Consider the following 12,173-nt stretch of genomic DNA (forward strand, 5'->3'; position numbering starts at 1 on the left):
CGCAGGTTCAGACAGAGATTGTTTTATTTTTTTTTGGAGAGAGACAAGATGTCTTAACTTGCACAAGCTCTTCTAATGATAGAAAGAGAAAACCAAGGAGCCAACTTCAGAGGACAGGCGTGTTTGTTCCTTATCTTGCAAGCATTCTCTAAACATTAGATTCTCCTTCACACTAAGAGAAATATGGTATACTAAAGACAAAGCCAAGTCTCTATAGGCCCACACACAAATTTCTATATAACCTTTTACCTGTTCTGCTACGCCCAAAAGGTAGCAACAAGTGCCTCATTGTTCCAGTGCAATTGGAAGTTAGTGTCCTAAATGGGATGCAGTTGGAATCCCAGCTCCAGAATCCCGACCGCTGACATACAAACGGTATTAGGGAGAGGGTTATGGTTAGGGTTAGGCACTAGAGGGGAGGATTAGGGTTAAGCTGCAGGGGGGGAGGATTAGGCAGTGAGGGGGTTAGGGTTAGACTGCAGAAGGGGAGTGTTAGGGTTACGTAGGCTGTGAAAAAAGTGGTTTAGGATTAGGGGGAGGGTTAGGATACCTACCTAATCCTGTCAGGATTCTAAAAAGTGACCAATGAATGTTTCTCCGCGCTTAATCTACCAAATTGTAATAAATAAAAGAATTTCCTGGTGTTATAACATAATATATTGTGAAGTGAATTATTTGAGCAGCGCTTCTTTATATTATCGGTCAGGATTCTGACTGTCGGAATGCCGCTGACGGGATCCCAAATCTCCTAAATTGTACTGCATATTGCCCCACGTTATGGGCCCCTTGTTTGAGACATAGAAGAGCAGATGCTGTTGATGTCACTTGGCCAAGCTCATCTAATTGTAAATCTAACTTTATGAAAGGCGTCCAAAAAATCTGCACAATTATGGCACTTTTTTAGTCCTTAAGTTCCCATAAAGGTGAGGCCCATGCTAGAATTTCTCTGGATAGTAGAGAAATTATGTAAGCCACCTGTGCCTTGTCCGATGGAAAATGTGTAACTCTAAATGAATGGAGCACTGATTAATGATTCCCTTTAGATAAGCATCATACTGTACCTAATTAGTCAGGTGATCAGGTGTGCAGAGGGAGCAAGAAGTGGTAGCAGGAACTGCTTGAACAACTGGGATAGTGGATGTGTAGAACCACCAAATTTGTGCTCAAATAGGGGTCCTCCAATATTTTTTTTTATTGTGTGTGTGTGTATATATAGATATTACTGCTTTATTCACATAGGCAGGGACACTGAACTTATGTTGACCCCTGCTGTCCCTAGCCTCACTGAGCATGTGCAGCCCATTGAGAAGATTGTACAGCTGGCCAGCAACCCGGGAAAATGGCCCCCAACTGATTGGCCCCTTAGGTTGCAGGGCAGAGGGACCTGTGGGTGGACTGCTAATGGGTCCCCTGGTCCAATGATTAATGCTGGACCGTGACGGGGAGGAGGGCCTGAGACAGGACCTAGGTGTTAAATAATGGCTCCCCGTAGGCTGCAGAGGAGGGCTGAATGTGGACAGCGCTGCTGTCACTGACAGAGGAGATTGGTGCTGCCGGATTGCTGGTGGTCTTCGCCAGGGTTCCCCACAAGGATATTTGAGTTTTGCTGCTCCTAACACATAGGTCACAGTTCTCGGAGTGGGTACCTAATGTAACAGGCTGGCAACCAGAACCAATACAGGAGAATAGTCAAGCAAGCCGGAACTGGAGAAGCAAGTACCAGGGGAGTGTCCAGGAGAGTCGTCAAATAACAAGCCAAAGTCAAATACCGGAATCCATAAGTATCCAAAGCAGATGGGAAGCAAAGACAGAAATCAAGCTGGATCAAAACACAGAGAATCAATTATAAACTAGCAGTAGTAACGCTGGAGCACAGGGAAATGAGCCTGACACTCTGTAACTGATATAGTGCCAGAGTGGGGTTTATATAGAAAGTAGGGTTTCAATTTGGGCCTAAGTGCTGCTTCACTGGTTAAATTAATGCACTTCCTAAATGCAGAAGCAAGCCATACGCACACTCCTGTGTGGAAAGCGAAGATGCCAACAGGTCAGAGCTGAGTGCCTGCCTGTCTGCAGGATGGCAGCTCAAGTAAGCACGACTAAACACCCGCCTCCCATGGATTACAGGAAGCATGACCACTGCCGCTGAGCGAACCCAGGGCTCTGGTGCTGTGTGACAGAGTATTCCCAGCATCTGTCAATCACTGTAGAGTGCTCACAAAGTAAAGTGTATCCATGACTTGTGTAACTATAACAGTAAGCATGAAGAAACCATTCTGCATAGTCTATGCAATTCTGCAGAACCATGCAGTGTTTACAAGATAATTTGATACTTGCAACATCTGCAGTGACACCACCGCATGTGCCTTTTTTATCCTGGTTTGTTTTTTTTTTGATTGATTTACAGCGTTCCAAGTCATTATGTGACAATTAAGAGTCTGATTTTATTATTTTCTGCATGCCAATTCTTAGTATGGCAGCTCAGCTCCCTGTTATCGACAATTTCACTAATTCAACAAAATTGTGTCTGCAGAATTGTGCATAGAAAGAGATTTAAGTGAATACACATTGTATATTATACGGGTGGAAGGAAAGGAGGACACTTCTAGTTAAGTAGATGACACTTTTATTTGATCTCTGATCTCTTTAAATGAATAAAAAAATCCATTGAGAAATGGATTGGGGCAGGGATGGGGCATATAAGTTAAGTTACCATGTGTAAAAAACTAATAAAGTTAGCTTGAAGTACAGAATTATGCAGAAGTCATCATTTTGTAAATGAGTAACCCATATTGGATTCTGAGTCACGCGCATGTCGCAATGCACATTGAAGAAAGAAATCTGCTTCTGCACATGCTCTGGATCAGATACTGTATTGGCACACAGACGGAGATTACTAGTGCATATGCAAAGAGCCATTCATTGATGGATCGCACTATCCGTGAAATGGCTATTTCTGGGAGGTAATCGGCTGGTGACCATGCAATCACATGGAACTGGTCATGTTGGTCAACTTCCATGCTCATTTGCAACGAGTGGGCGAAGATAGGACGTCTGTTTCAGTTAGATATTTTACACCCAGAATGTTGCTTGTGTAAGTCCTGATACTAATGGTGACGGCTGCGGCAACAGACATAACAACAGTGGGCGGGATAAGCTTCCACATGCAGTCACACTGATATTTACTATACACTGTAAAGGCGAATTCTAGCATTACCATAATGTAGTAAGCAGACATTCGTGGTCAGACGGAAAAGTGGCCAGGGATGTTTTGTGACTCAGTATTACCCCCATTATGTACACTATACATTCAGGAGACTGGAGAATAAAAATAGATATGACATTCATTTGACATTGAAAAATAAATTGTTCTTCCTGCTGAAGCCGATATCTGACATTGGTTTTATAAGTGAAGTCCAATCTGCCACCACATATGAAAAGATTGTGTCTATTTTGCAAGTCTAACTATTACAATTTTACAACTTTTTTTTTCTTAAGAAATGCTGACCTGCCTTTAAGGATTTGCTAGGAGGACATGTTTGCTAGGTAACTTGCAGTCTATGTTGTTTTATCAATATCACAATAGGGACAAGATTTGCATAACCTCTTTGTTACTCGTATTGTGATGACAATATTTCATGTAAAAATACAGGTGGCAAATGTATACAGCATATGTGCTATTTCATCAGTGAGATGACTTCTTTGAACATTTTATAGGTTTTCGAGAAAAAATGGAGAAGAGTTCAGGAAAGGAGTCCAAGGTGAAACACAAGCTATCTCATATGGAAGCTCCACAGTCAGAGCATGATATTCTGGGTTGTATGTCCAAGTAAGGAGATAAGCAATTTGTCACAAATACACACACAGAACTCTCTCTATCGGCATATTTTAGAACTATTGTTTTTTTTCCCATGTAATCCTTAATCCCATGCCTTGAATAGGGTTGGGTACAGGAGGTCGACTGGGACTATACCAGCACTGGGATCCGAGCAAGGCTAAAATTCTACTCAGAGCATTTAATCTGTTCAGTTGTTAGAACTTTATACATACCGGAAAGCGGCGTGTTTAAAGTTATAACATCTGCACTGGTGAAATGCTCTATTTCAGCCATATCAGAATCCCGATGCCGGCATACTGAGGTTGACATAATGACTGGTGAAATTGTCAGTGTTGACCTTGTGACCGCACACCTTGATTATGTGGCTACTCAATTTGGTGGTGTTTTGCTATTCAGTTAGAGCTACAGTACAGACAGCTCTGAATAGGAAAACTTTTTCTGGCCAGACTGTATATATCTATGTACAGTATATAAGTATGGATGGATGCTTGTAGCTATGTAGATGTGGGCAGTATGACTTGCACTTTAAGAAAGAGCATGGCAATCACAGGTGGTAAATTATCTGCTCTAAATACTGGACAAACAGTTAAGTTTATGGCCTGAAACCTTTTGGGACAACAGCAACCACTAGTCTCCTTGAAGTACATAGTGATTGACTTTGTGCCCTCTTGTATCTGTGGAGGTGATCGAAAAGGACTGCTCTTACAGAAATAGAATAGGTAAGTATACAGGTTGCACACAGTGTAAAGGTTTGAATGCGAACAACCAATTTAGATACTTCCTATATTGATTGCCATGTAGAGGGGATGGTGGATCTGCCAGTTTACTGCTTCCTTGCTTGCTTATAATATGGATTTATGGTTATATGTACTTCATTTAGGGTAGGTTTGCATTTTTCTTTATTTGTATTTTTTGTTTTATATTACTTTACTTGTTTGTACTTGTCTGTATCTATATATTTTATCTGTTCAACTCTCTTATAACCCTCTCGGTGATGAATTTAGGAACAGCAAGGAAAATTAGGTTTTTGCTACTGTAACACGGGGTGTTGAAATGAGGACTCCAGACAGACAATTACTCAGTGAAGCAGTGCCTTTTTAATGGCAGCAAACACTGTACCTTAGCATACGTGAGCATAGGCCTGGATACACACAGGCACATAACAGAAAATAAGCAAATAAACATAAAAGTAAATGTCCCAGCAATCCTTGTGCTTAACAGTCAGCAGTTAAAATATCTGTGGACCTTCCAGGTCCTGGCACCCTAATGCTAACCACCACTCCCATCCTATCGCCTGCCCAGCTTGTCCAGCATCAGGAGCAAGGAGCATAAGGTGTGTGAGAGTTTTAAACCGTTCCTATGCTCCAGTGATTATTCCAGCTGGGTCTGTGTAAATGTGAATACCTGGAATTCCACACCTCCACTGCTAATGCAGAATGCACTGGTTTCACTTTAGCCTCCCCTGGAGTGAGCTGATCCCACAGGAATGTGGGCAGTTCAGGTAAGAGACAACCCCTCTCACCACCCTACAGAATGTAGAGGCATGGCAAAATCCATTTTCTCTTTTTTTTTCTCTTTCATTTAATTGAAGGCCATGCTATGAAGGACACCACACTAGGGGTATGTGGACTTGGAAAATAACATCTGCTGTACTGTAATATTAAGGTATGTTCAATTAGCCACAAGGGGAAATGCCACCAATGGCACCTCAGCTCACCCCCCCTTGTGGTTTTATACTGGATACTCAATAAATTCCGGTTTCTGTATATGGCATTACAGGTGAGATCCATACAGGTATATAACAAAGGTTTCGGTTAAATAGAGTTGATCATTTCGGATAACAGGGTAGAGGCCAAATTGTCTTCTGGTGTGTGGTGAGTAGAAGGAAACATGGGGGGTATATTTACTAAAGTGAGAGTTTTTACATTTGGATATGTAGCCCATAGCAACCAATCAGATTCTACTTAACATTTAACTAGCACCTTCTTGAATATAATAGCTAGAATGTGATTGGTTGCTATGGGCAACATCTCCACTTTAGTAAATACATCCCAAAGTCTTTGTGTGGTGTGTGAGTGCGCAATAAAGGATGTGTTTAGCAAGTGTGTGTATAAAATATGTCTCTTTAGTGTGTGCATGTAATAATAAGGAAATATGAGGTTAATGTGGAAAACAAAGTATTGACTCAGAAAGGCAGGAGGTGGACTGATGTGCTTGTTGGGGTGTATGCTGGATTGCTTTTGTGGGTTCATTTCAGGGGTCATCCTTATTCATAGTCAGCTGTTTTTCAACAGACATGCTGTGTCCTGGCTTTGGTATTAGGATATTAATCATAAGGGTAGCAGTCATAAATTATAATCCAATGGCATGGATTGGCAGTGATTTGCAATTAATTAACAACACTGTATTCATGATTGCCACTTGAGGTATATTTTAAAAATGACAGACCAATTTAAGCTGAAAACTTTCTTTTGAATCCATCTATGTAGACGCTCAGGATTACCACGCTGGATCCTGGCTGCATGCCTGTTCCTGTCTATTATGGTGATGCTCTGGCTCAGCTGTGCTAGCTTGGTGACTGCCCCTGATCAACACATAAAGGCTCAGGTAGTGTACAGCACTCTCATATCTGCTAGGCTGCTTGGGTAATGTTATACCAAAGAATAATGCTTGAGCTTTTATAGGTCTGACGAATGATTCATGATCACTCCATCTATTTTTTCTATATTTATCATTCATATTTCATGTCTAAAATATAATAAACAGTTGAATTATTAAAAAAGGGTACAGTAACACATTTTATGTCATAATTATTCTTAAAAGGAAACATTTTGGAAAGATACTTCTACATTGCAAATTTTCTTTTTCTATATATTAAGTTCTATACTGCATTTTACAGATGTGTCCTTATACATTTAGGGGTAAATTTACTAAGATTCGAGTTTTTTATTTTTTTTTATTTTACTCGATTTGCATCAGCGAACTCTCGGGTGATTTTCCTGTTTTTAAACTCGCAAATTTACTAAGAAGTGAGTTTAGCTGAAAGTGAGTTGGTCGATGGTGAAGCAGATCGAGATATCTCCCCCGAGTTGCAAGTTTAGATGAGATTGCTCACCCGAGTGTTTTCTCTCTGCAAAACTCTCCTGAGCTAGCAGCCTGCACATATCAGTGAGATATGTGAAGGATGCTTGTGTGTTATACCTGTCAAAGAAGGGTTAAAGCTTTAAAAAAATTATGTAGGGTCCCGCCCCCAAAATTATAACTAGCCCCGGACTGGTCAGCCAGTCCTGGTTTTAAAAATTACGGGGAACAAAATGTGTAGTGTTCCCCGGCAGTTTAGGAACCAACACCTGGCTGCAGCACCAGTGCTGGTTTTGAATATAGGGTGAAAAAAATGAGTAGGGGTCCCTATATTTAAAACCAGCTCCGGACCCAAACCGTCCGGGGTGTAATGCCACAGCCGGGAGACCCTATTACCTATGGCCTATTACTCTATGGCCAAAGCATTCTCACCCCAAGCCAGTCAGGCCAAGCTGGGAATCTCAGGTGAGGTGGGGACCCCCCAAAAAAGGGGTCCCCCCTCTTCCCAAAACTCCAGGCTTGGTCTGAAGCCCGGGGGTCTTCCCTACACCCCTGGGCTGTGGGAACCAGGGTAATAAAGTGTAAAATAGTAGAAAACTATTGTATTTTTTTACAGTGGAACTACAGGTGCCAGCATGCTTGCCCTTTTGGCACTTGTGGAACTACAAGTGCCAGCAGGCGGCCGGCACCCATACCACCACAGGTGCAAGTATATGTAGTGACATAATACTTTCACCTCGCGAAATGACAGTTGACCGTAATCATCTGTTATTTCCCATGGCCCTCTAGCCAATCAGCAGCTGCTTTACATGTAGTGGCCGCTCATTGACTGGGACCCACGTGTAACTAGCCAATGAGCGGCCGCTATATGTAAAGAAGCCGCTGATTGGCTACCGGCCCATGGGAAATAACAGATGATTACAGTCATCTGTCGTTTTGTGAGGTGAAAGTATTATGTCACAACATATACTTGCACCTGTTCATACTGTATGGTTCGCGTAAGTCATTTTTCTTATTTTGCCAAGTACGTGGATGCTACAGAGAGAGGCACCACTATGGAGGTGAGTATGGGATCTTTTTACAGGTACATCCATGGAATCTGCATGGCAGAAGAGGACAGACCAGCTGGTACAAGTAAATATGTGTGAGTGGGTTAGTTGTATGTAATAAAGTTTTACTGGATACGGTGTGTGTGTGTGTACTGTGGTTTTTCAACTATTTATTTAACAGTGAGGGTACGGGTGCCTGCCGTCTGCTGGCACTTATAGTTCCACAAGTGCCAAAGGGCAGGCATGCTGGCACCTGATGTTCCACTGTAAAAAAAAATACAATAGTTTTCTACTATTTTACACTTTATTACCCCCATACCCACAGCCCAGGGGTGCGGGGAAGAGACCCGGGCTTCAGAACAAGCCTGGGGTTTCAGGAGAGGGGAAACCCATTTTTTGGGGGTCCCCACCTCCCCTTAGATCCTCAGCTTGGCCTGACCAGCTTGGGTTGAGAATGGTTTAGCCATGGAGACCCGGTAGTTGGGTCTCCTGGCTGTAGCATTACACCCCGGTCGGTTTGGGTCCAGTGCTGGTTTTAAATATATGCATTTTCCCCCTATATTTAAAACCAGCACTGACCCTACAGCCAGGTGCTGGTTCCTAAATTACAGGGGAACCCTACATCATTTTTTTTATATAAACACTATACATTAACTATGCATGCAGAAACGTACACAAATCACAATGATCTGTGTATGTTTCTGGCAAACTCGCAGCTCAGTAGGTTGAGTGTTTGAACCTTCAATTTCTCTGCAAGTTTGCTCTAATTTCACCCGAGATTCTTTTACATGAAAAGTACCTTCGAGTTTGCTTGATGGTGAGAAGATTCGAGTTTGCGATCTCATCCAAGTTTTATGAGTGAGATTAAAGAACTCTCTCCCAAACTCACACGAGTTTGCCTTTAGTAAATTTGTGAAATGAAAAACATGCCTAAACTCACCCGAGATTGTCTTCTCAACCAAACTTGAATCTTAGTAAATTTACCCCTTAGCCTCAATACACAATGCAGCGCTAGATGCCTGGCGCGAGTGAGCCACCAGGTCCAATGCGACTCTGCTAGCGCCTAGCATCTTTTTTGCCCGAAAATGCAATGCGACTAAAGATGCACCAGGAAAACTGCGCTGATTAATTTGATATGCAACACTTGTATATCTGTGTGCTACTGAGTCTGTAAACAAAGCACAACAGAACTTAACGTGATAAAAAGCCAAAGCCGCTGCATCATAGCACTTCATATACAGATTCAGGGGGAGATGTTCTAAGGTCAGGAGAGAGAGAAATTGGAGAGCAATAAAGTACCAACCCATCAGCTCCTAACTGCCATTTTACCGGCTGTGTTTGAAAAATGACAGTTAGGTTCTGATTGGTTGGTACTTTATCTCTCTCTAAGGTTTGTACATCTCCCCCTATGACTCAGTCACACATAGCTATACAAGTGTCACATATCAAATCAATAAGTGTAGTCTCCTGGTGCATCTTATTCACATCGACTGAGATGCATCCTCAGGCGAAAAAGACTCTTGGTGCAGGTAAAGCCGCACAGGGCCTGGGAGCTCATTACGACCAGCTCGCTAGATGCGTACGTTCGCTCCCAGCATATGCAAATTTGGATAAGTTACAGCATGGCAGGCGATCGCACGGCAAGACATAAGCACACCCACTATGTCGTGGCGTGCGATCAATTTGTGTATGTAGACGCCCACCAGCCACTCATACAACGCCCACTTGCGCACGTCATCTCTTGGAAGTGCTTGTAACCATTGGTACATCGAGCACCATCTGATGCGATTTCAGCGCTTAAGGTCGCCTTTACCCTGCTGCAAGCACTGCGATCATGTCAGAGTGAAATTCCACCAAGTGACATGTACTATGATGCTGCCTTTTAATTATGTATGCCTCTGAAATGGCGTTGAGGCACTCAGGCACACCTGCGTTCGCACCTCCACTCCCCCGTTTCCAGTGGTCAGCCCGTCACCATCCACAAACTGCCTCTCCTGTCAATCACTCTACTGGACAGTGTATACGCAGCAAGCGAACGCATCCCGATCTCGTGCATTGCTTTGCAGTTAGCGACTATTGGCCAGCTACGAGCGTTCATATCGTAGCGAATGGGTCTGAATCAGCCCCCTGGTGTGCTGAGAGGGGCTGTTTGCTATGACTGCAGCAAAAGTACATGAGGACATATCTGTACATTTATTTATTAAACAAAAAAAATATATGCTTATTGTGGCAGGGGTATATCTAGGAGCCACTGGGGCTCTATTTATAATTTGTACAGTGATCAAATAGAAAGCCAGTATGTAGATAAAAAGAAAAAAAAATGGCTAAATATTTGGTTTGTAAAGTATGCATTATTTTCATTATATAGAACTTATGTGTTAGATTTAAGATCCCTCTCAGTCATACAGTGCAAGCTGCCATGCAGTGTTATCTTTTTTTAAGGGGAAATTTTATTATTAGTCAATATACCATATTTTGCACTGTAGGGTACAATGAACTTCAGAAGTAATGTAGTGTTATGGTTCTGAAACTTATATCTTTCGCAAAAGTGGTGCTGTAAGAGAAATCTAAAGTCATGTTTTTCCATCTTGCTCCCTGATAGCCACTGAGTATAAATGGCGACAAGGAATATCTGGAAGACATGGAAAAACCAGACAGCTATCCTCTGCCACCTGTCGTTGCTGTTACCATCTGTCCTACTGAAGAGAGTGAGGAGGCCGGACCACTGCCATTGAAAGTTGACCTAGACAAAACCATAATCTAAAACAGTCTTTTATACACCTATTAGTGCTAGAGGGGGTGCACCACAATCTATTAAAAGGGATCATTGTCTCGATATACTGGTTTATGAACTATGCCCTTTTCTGCTTCCTATAATTTATGAATTATAGCAAAGAAAATAGAATGATTGAGCTACAGATGATATACCACCACGCTTTGCAGGAACCCTGTTGTGTCTGCTGTGGAGAGTGATAGGTTCCATGTTAAATTTGATCAAGATGATATTCTTTCACAAGCTTAAAAGTGTTTTCATGAATATATAATTTGCCCACAATGCTATAAAACAACAAGTGTTTTCTTGTATATGAACACAGATTATTTTGCAGTGCTGTGCAGTATGTAGGCTCTTTATAAGCAAGATATCATCAATAAATAAGATGTCAGTTACAGCTATGAGACACACTCAGGTTGATTCATTCACAAGCACCATGTTAAAGAAAACTTCTCTACATTGCATCAGAGTCCTTGTGTTTCTCGTAAGATACTCATGGTACTGCATGAATCTTGTCAGTAAGCTTCTATGCTAGTAATGATTTATTTTTTTGCTGAAAACAAATTTAAAGCAATGGCTTTTTATATAAAGCACAATGCTGCACCAACAAAAGATTTTTTTTACAAGTTGAACTTTTTTTCTGTACAGTGGGTCTTTGTAAATACTACAGTAAGTAGGCTGCTAAGTTGTTTATTTTTATTTAGCTTTGGCGTGACATGTTCTGTAGCCATTGATCATCTATCATTTACCACTCAAAATTGCAATTAATTGTTACATTTCTGTGAATGGAAAGCAGTTTTTAAGATGGCAGCTTAAAGCAGGAGAAACATTATGGCAGATGCAGTCTTGTGTTTGCTGCTTACAGATGTGTATATTTATACACCTATCCCTGTTGCACCATATGACATGATCCATCTGCTGTGTACTCCTTCCTCAATTTAGCTACTTCCTCAGCCTTTCTACTTTTTCCTCAATCTTGCATATAGTGCGTTAAGTTTTTTGTTGCAGACATTGGTATAAAGAAGCAGATTAAACATAATTATGCATGGTGAGGGTCACTCGTATTGGACCTGCCTTGTGTACTTTTTCATCAACTTTTCTACTTTTTCCTGATACTTTTTCCTCAATATTGTGTCTTATGCTGCATACACACGGTCAGATTTTGTTAAAAGATCTGAACGACACCGATTGTAAAAATCGTTCATATATTTGACATGTTGGGCATGCATTGACCAACGATGCGCGTTCCCCCATGTCAGATAACAATATCTGACATCGACTGTGTTTGCAGTAAGATTTGGATGATTTAATTTATTTTAATACTGTCAGAAATCATTCAATCATTCACAAAATCATTCAAACTGTTGATGAAATCGTTCATCGATATCGTTCAACGAAATCGATGATTTGACAAATCTGACCATGTGTATGC

General features: G+C 41.6%; 1 protein-coding gene across 1 annotated transcript in view; it reads left to right on the forward strand.

Moving 5' to 3' along the window:
- Nucleotides 1-11,559, forward strand: part of TMEM59L (transmembrane protein 59 like) — a 64,347-nt gene extending 52,788 nt beyond the window's left edge. The window contains exons 6-8 of the mRNA XM_088469002.1: nt 3,718-3,829; nt 6,328-6,445; nt 10,571-11,559. Coding sequence (XP_088325128.1) covers nt 3,718-3,829; nt 6,328-6,445; nt 10,571-10,732 — 392 coding nt within the window. The 3' untranslated portion in view covers nt 10,733-11,559. The remainder of the gene's footprint in view (nt 1-3,717; nt 3,830-6,327; nt 6,446-10,570) is intronic.
- The last annotated feature ends 614 nt before the right edge of the window (nt 11,560-12,173 follow it).

Source organism: Taudactylus pleione, unplaced genomic scaffold (genome assembly GCF_031769625.1).
Source record: "Taudactylus pleione unplaced genomic scaffold, aTauple2 ptg000087l, whole genome shotgun sequence".
NCBI lineage: Eukaryota > Metazoa > Chordata > Amphibia > Anura > Myobatrachidae > Taudactylus > Taudactylus pleione.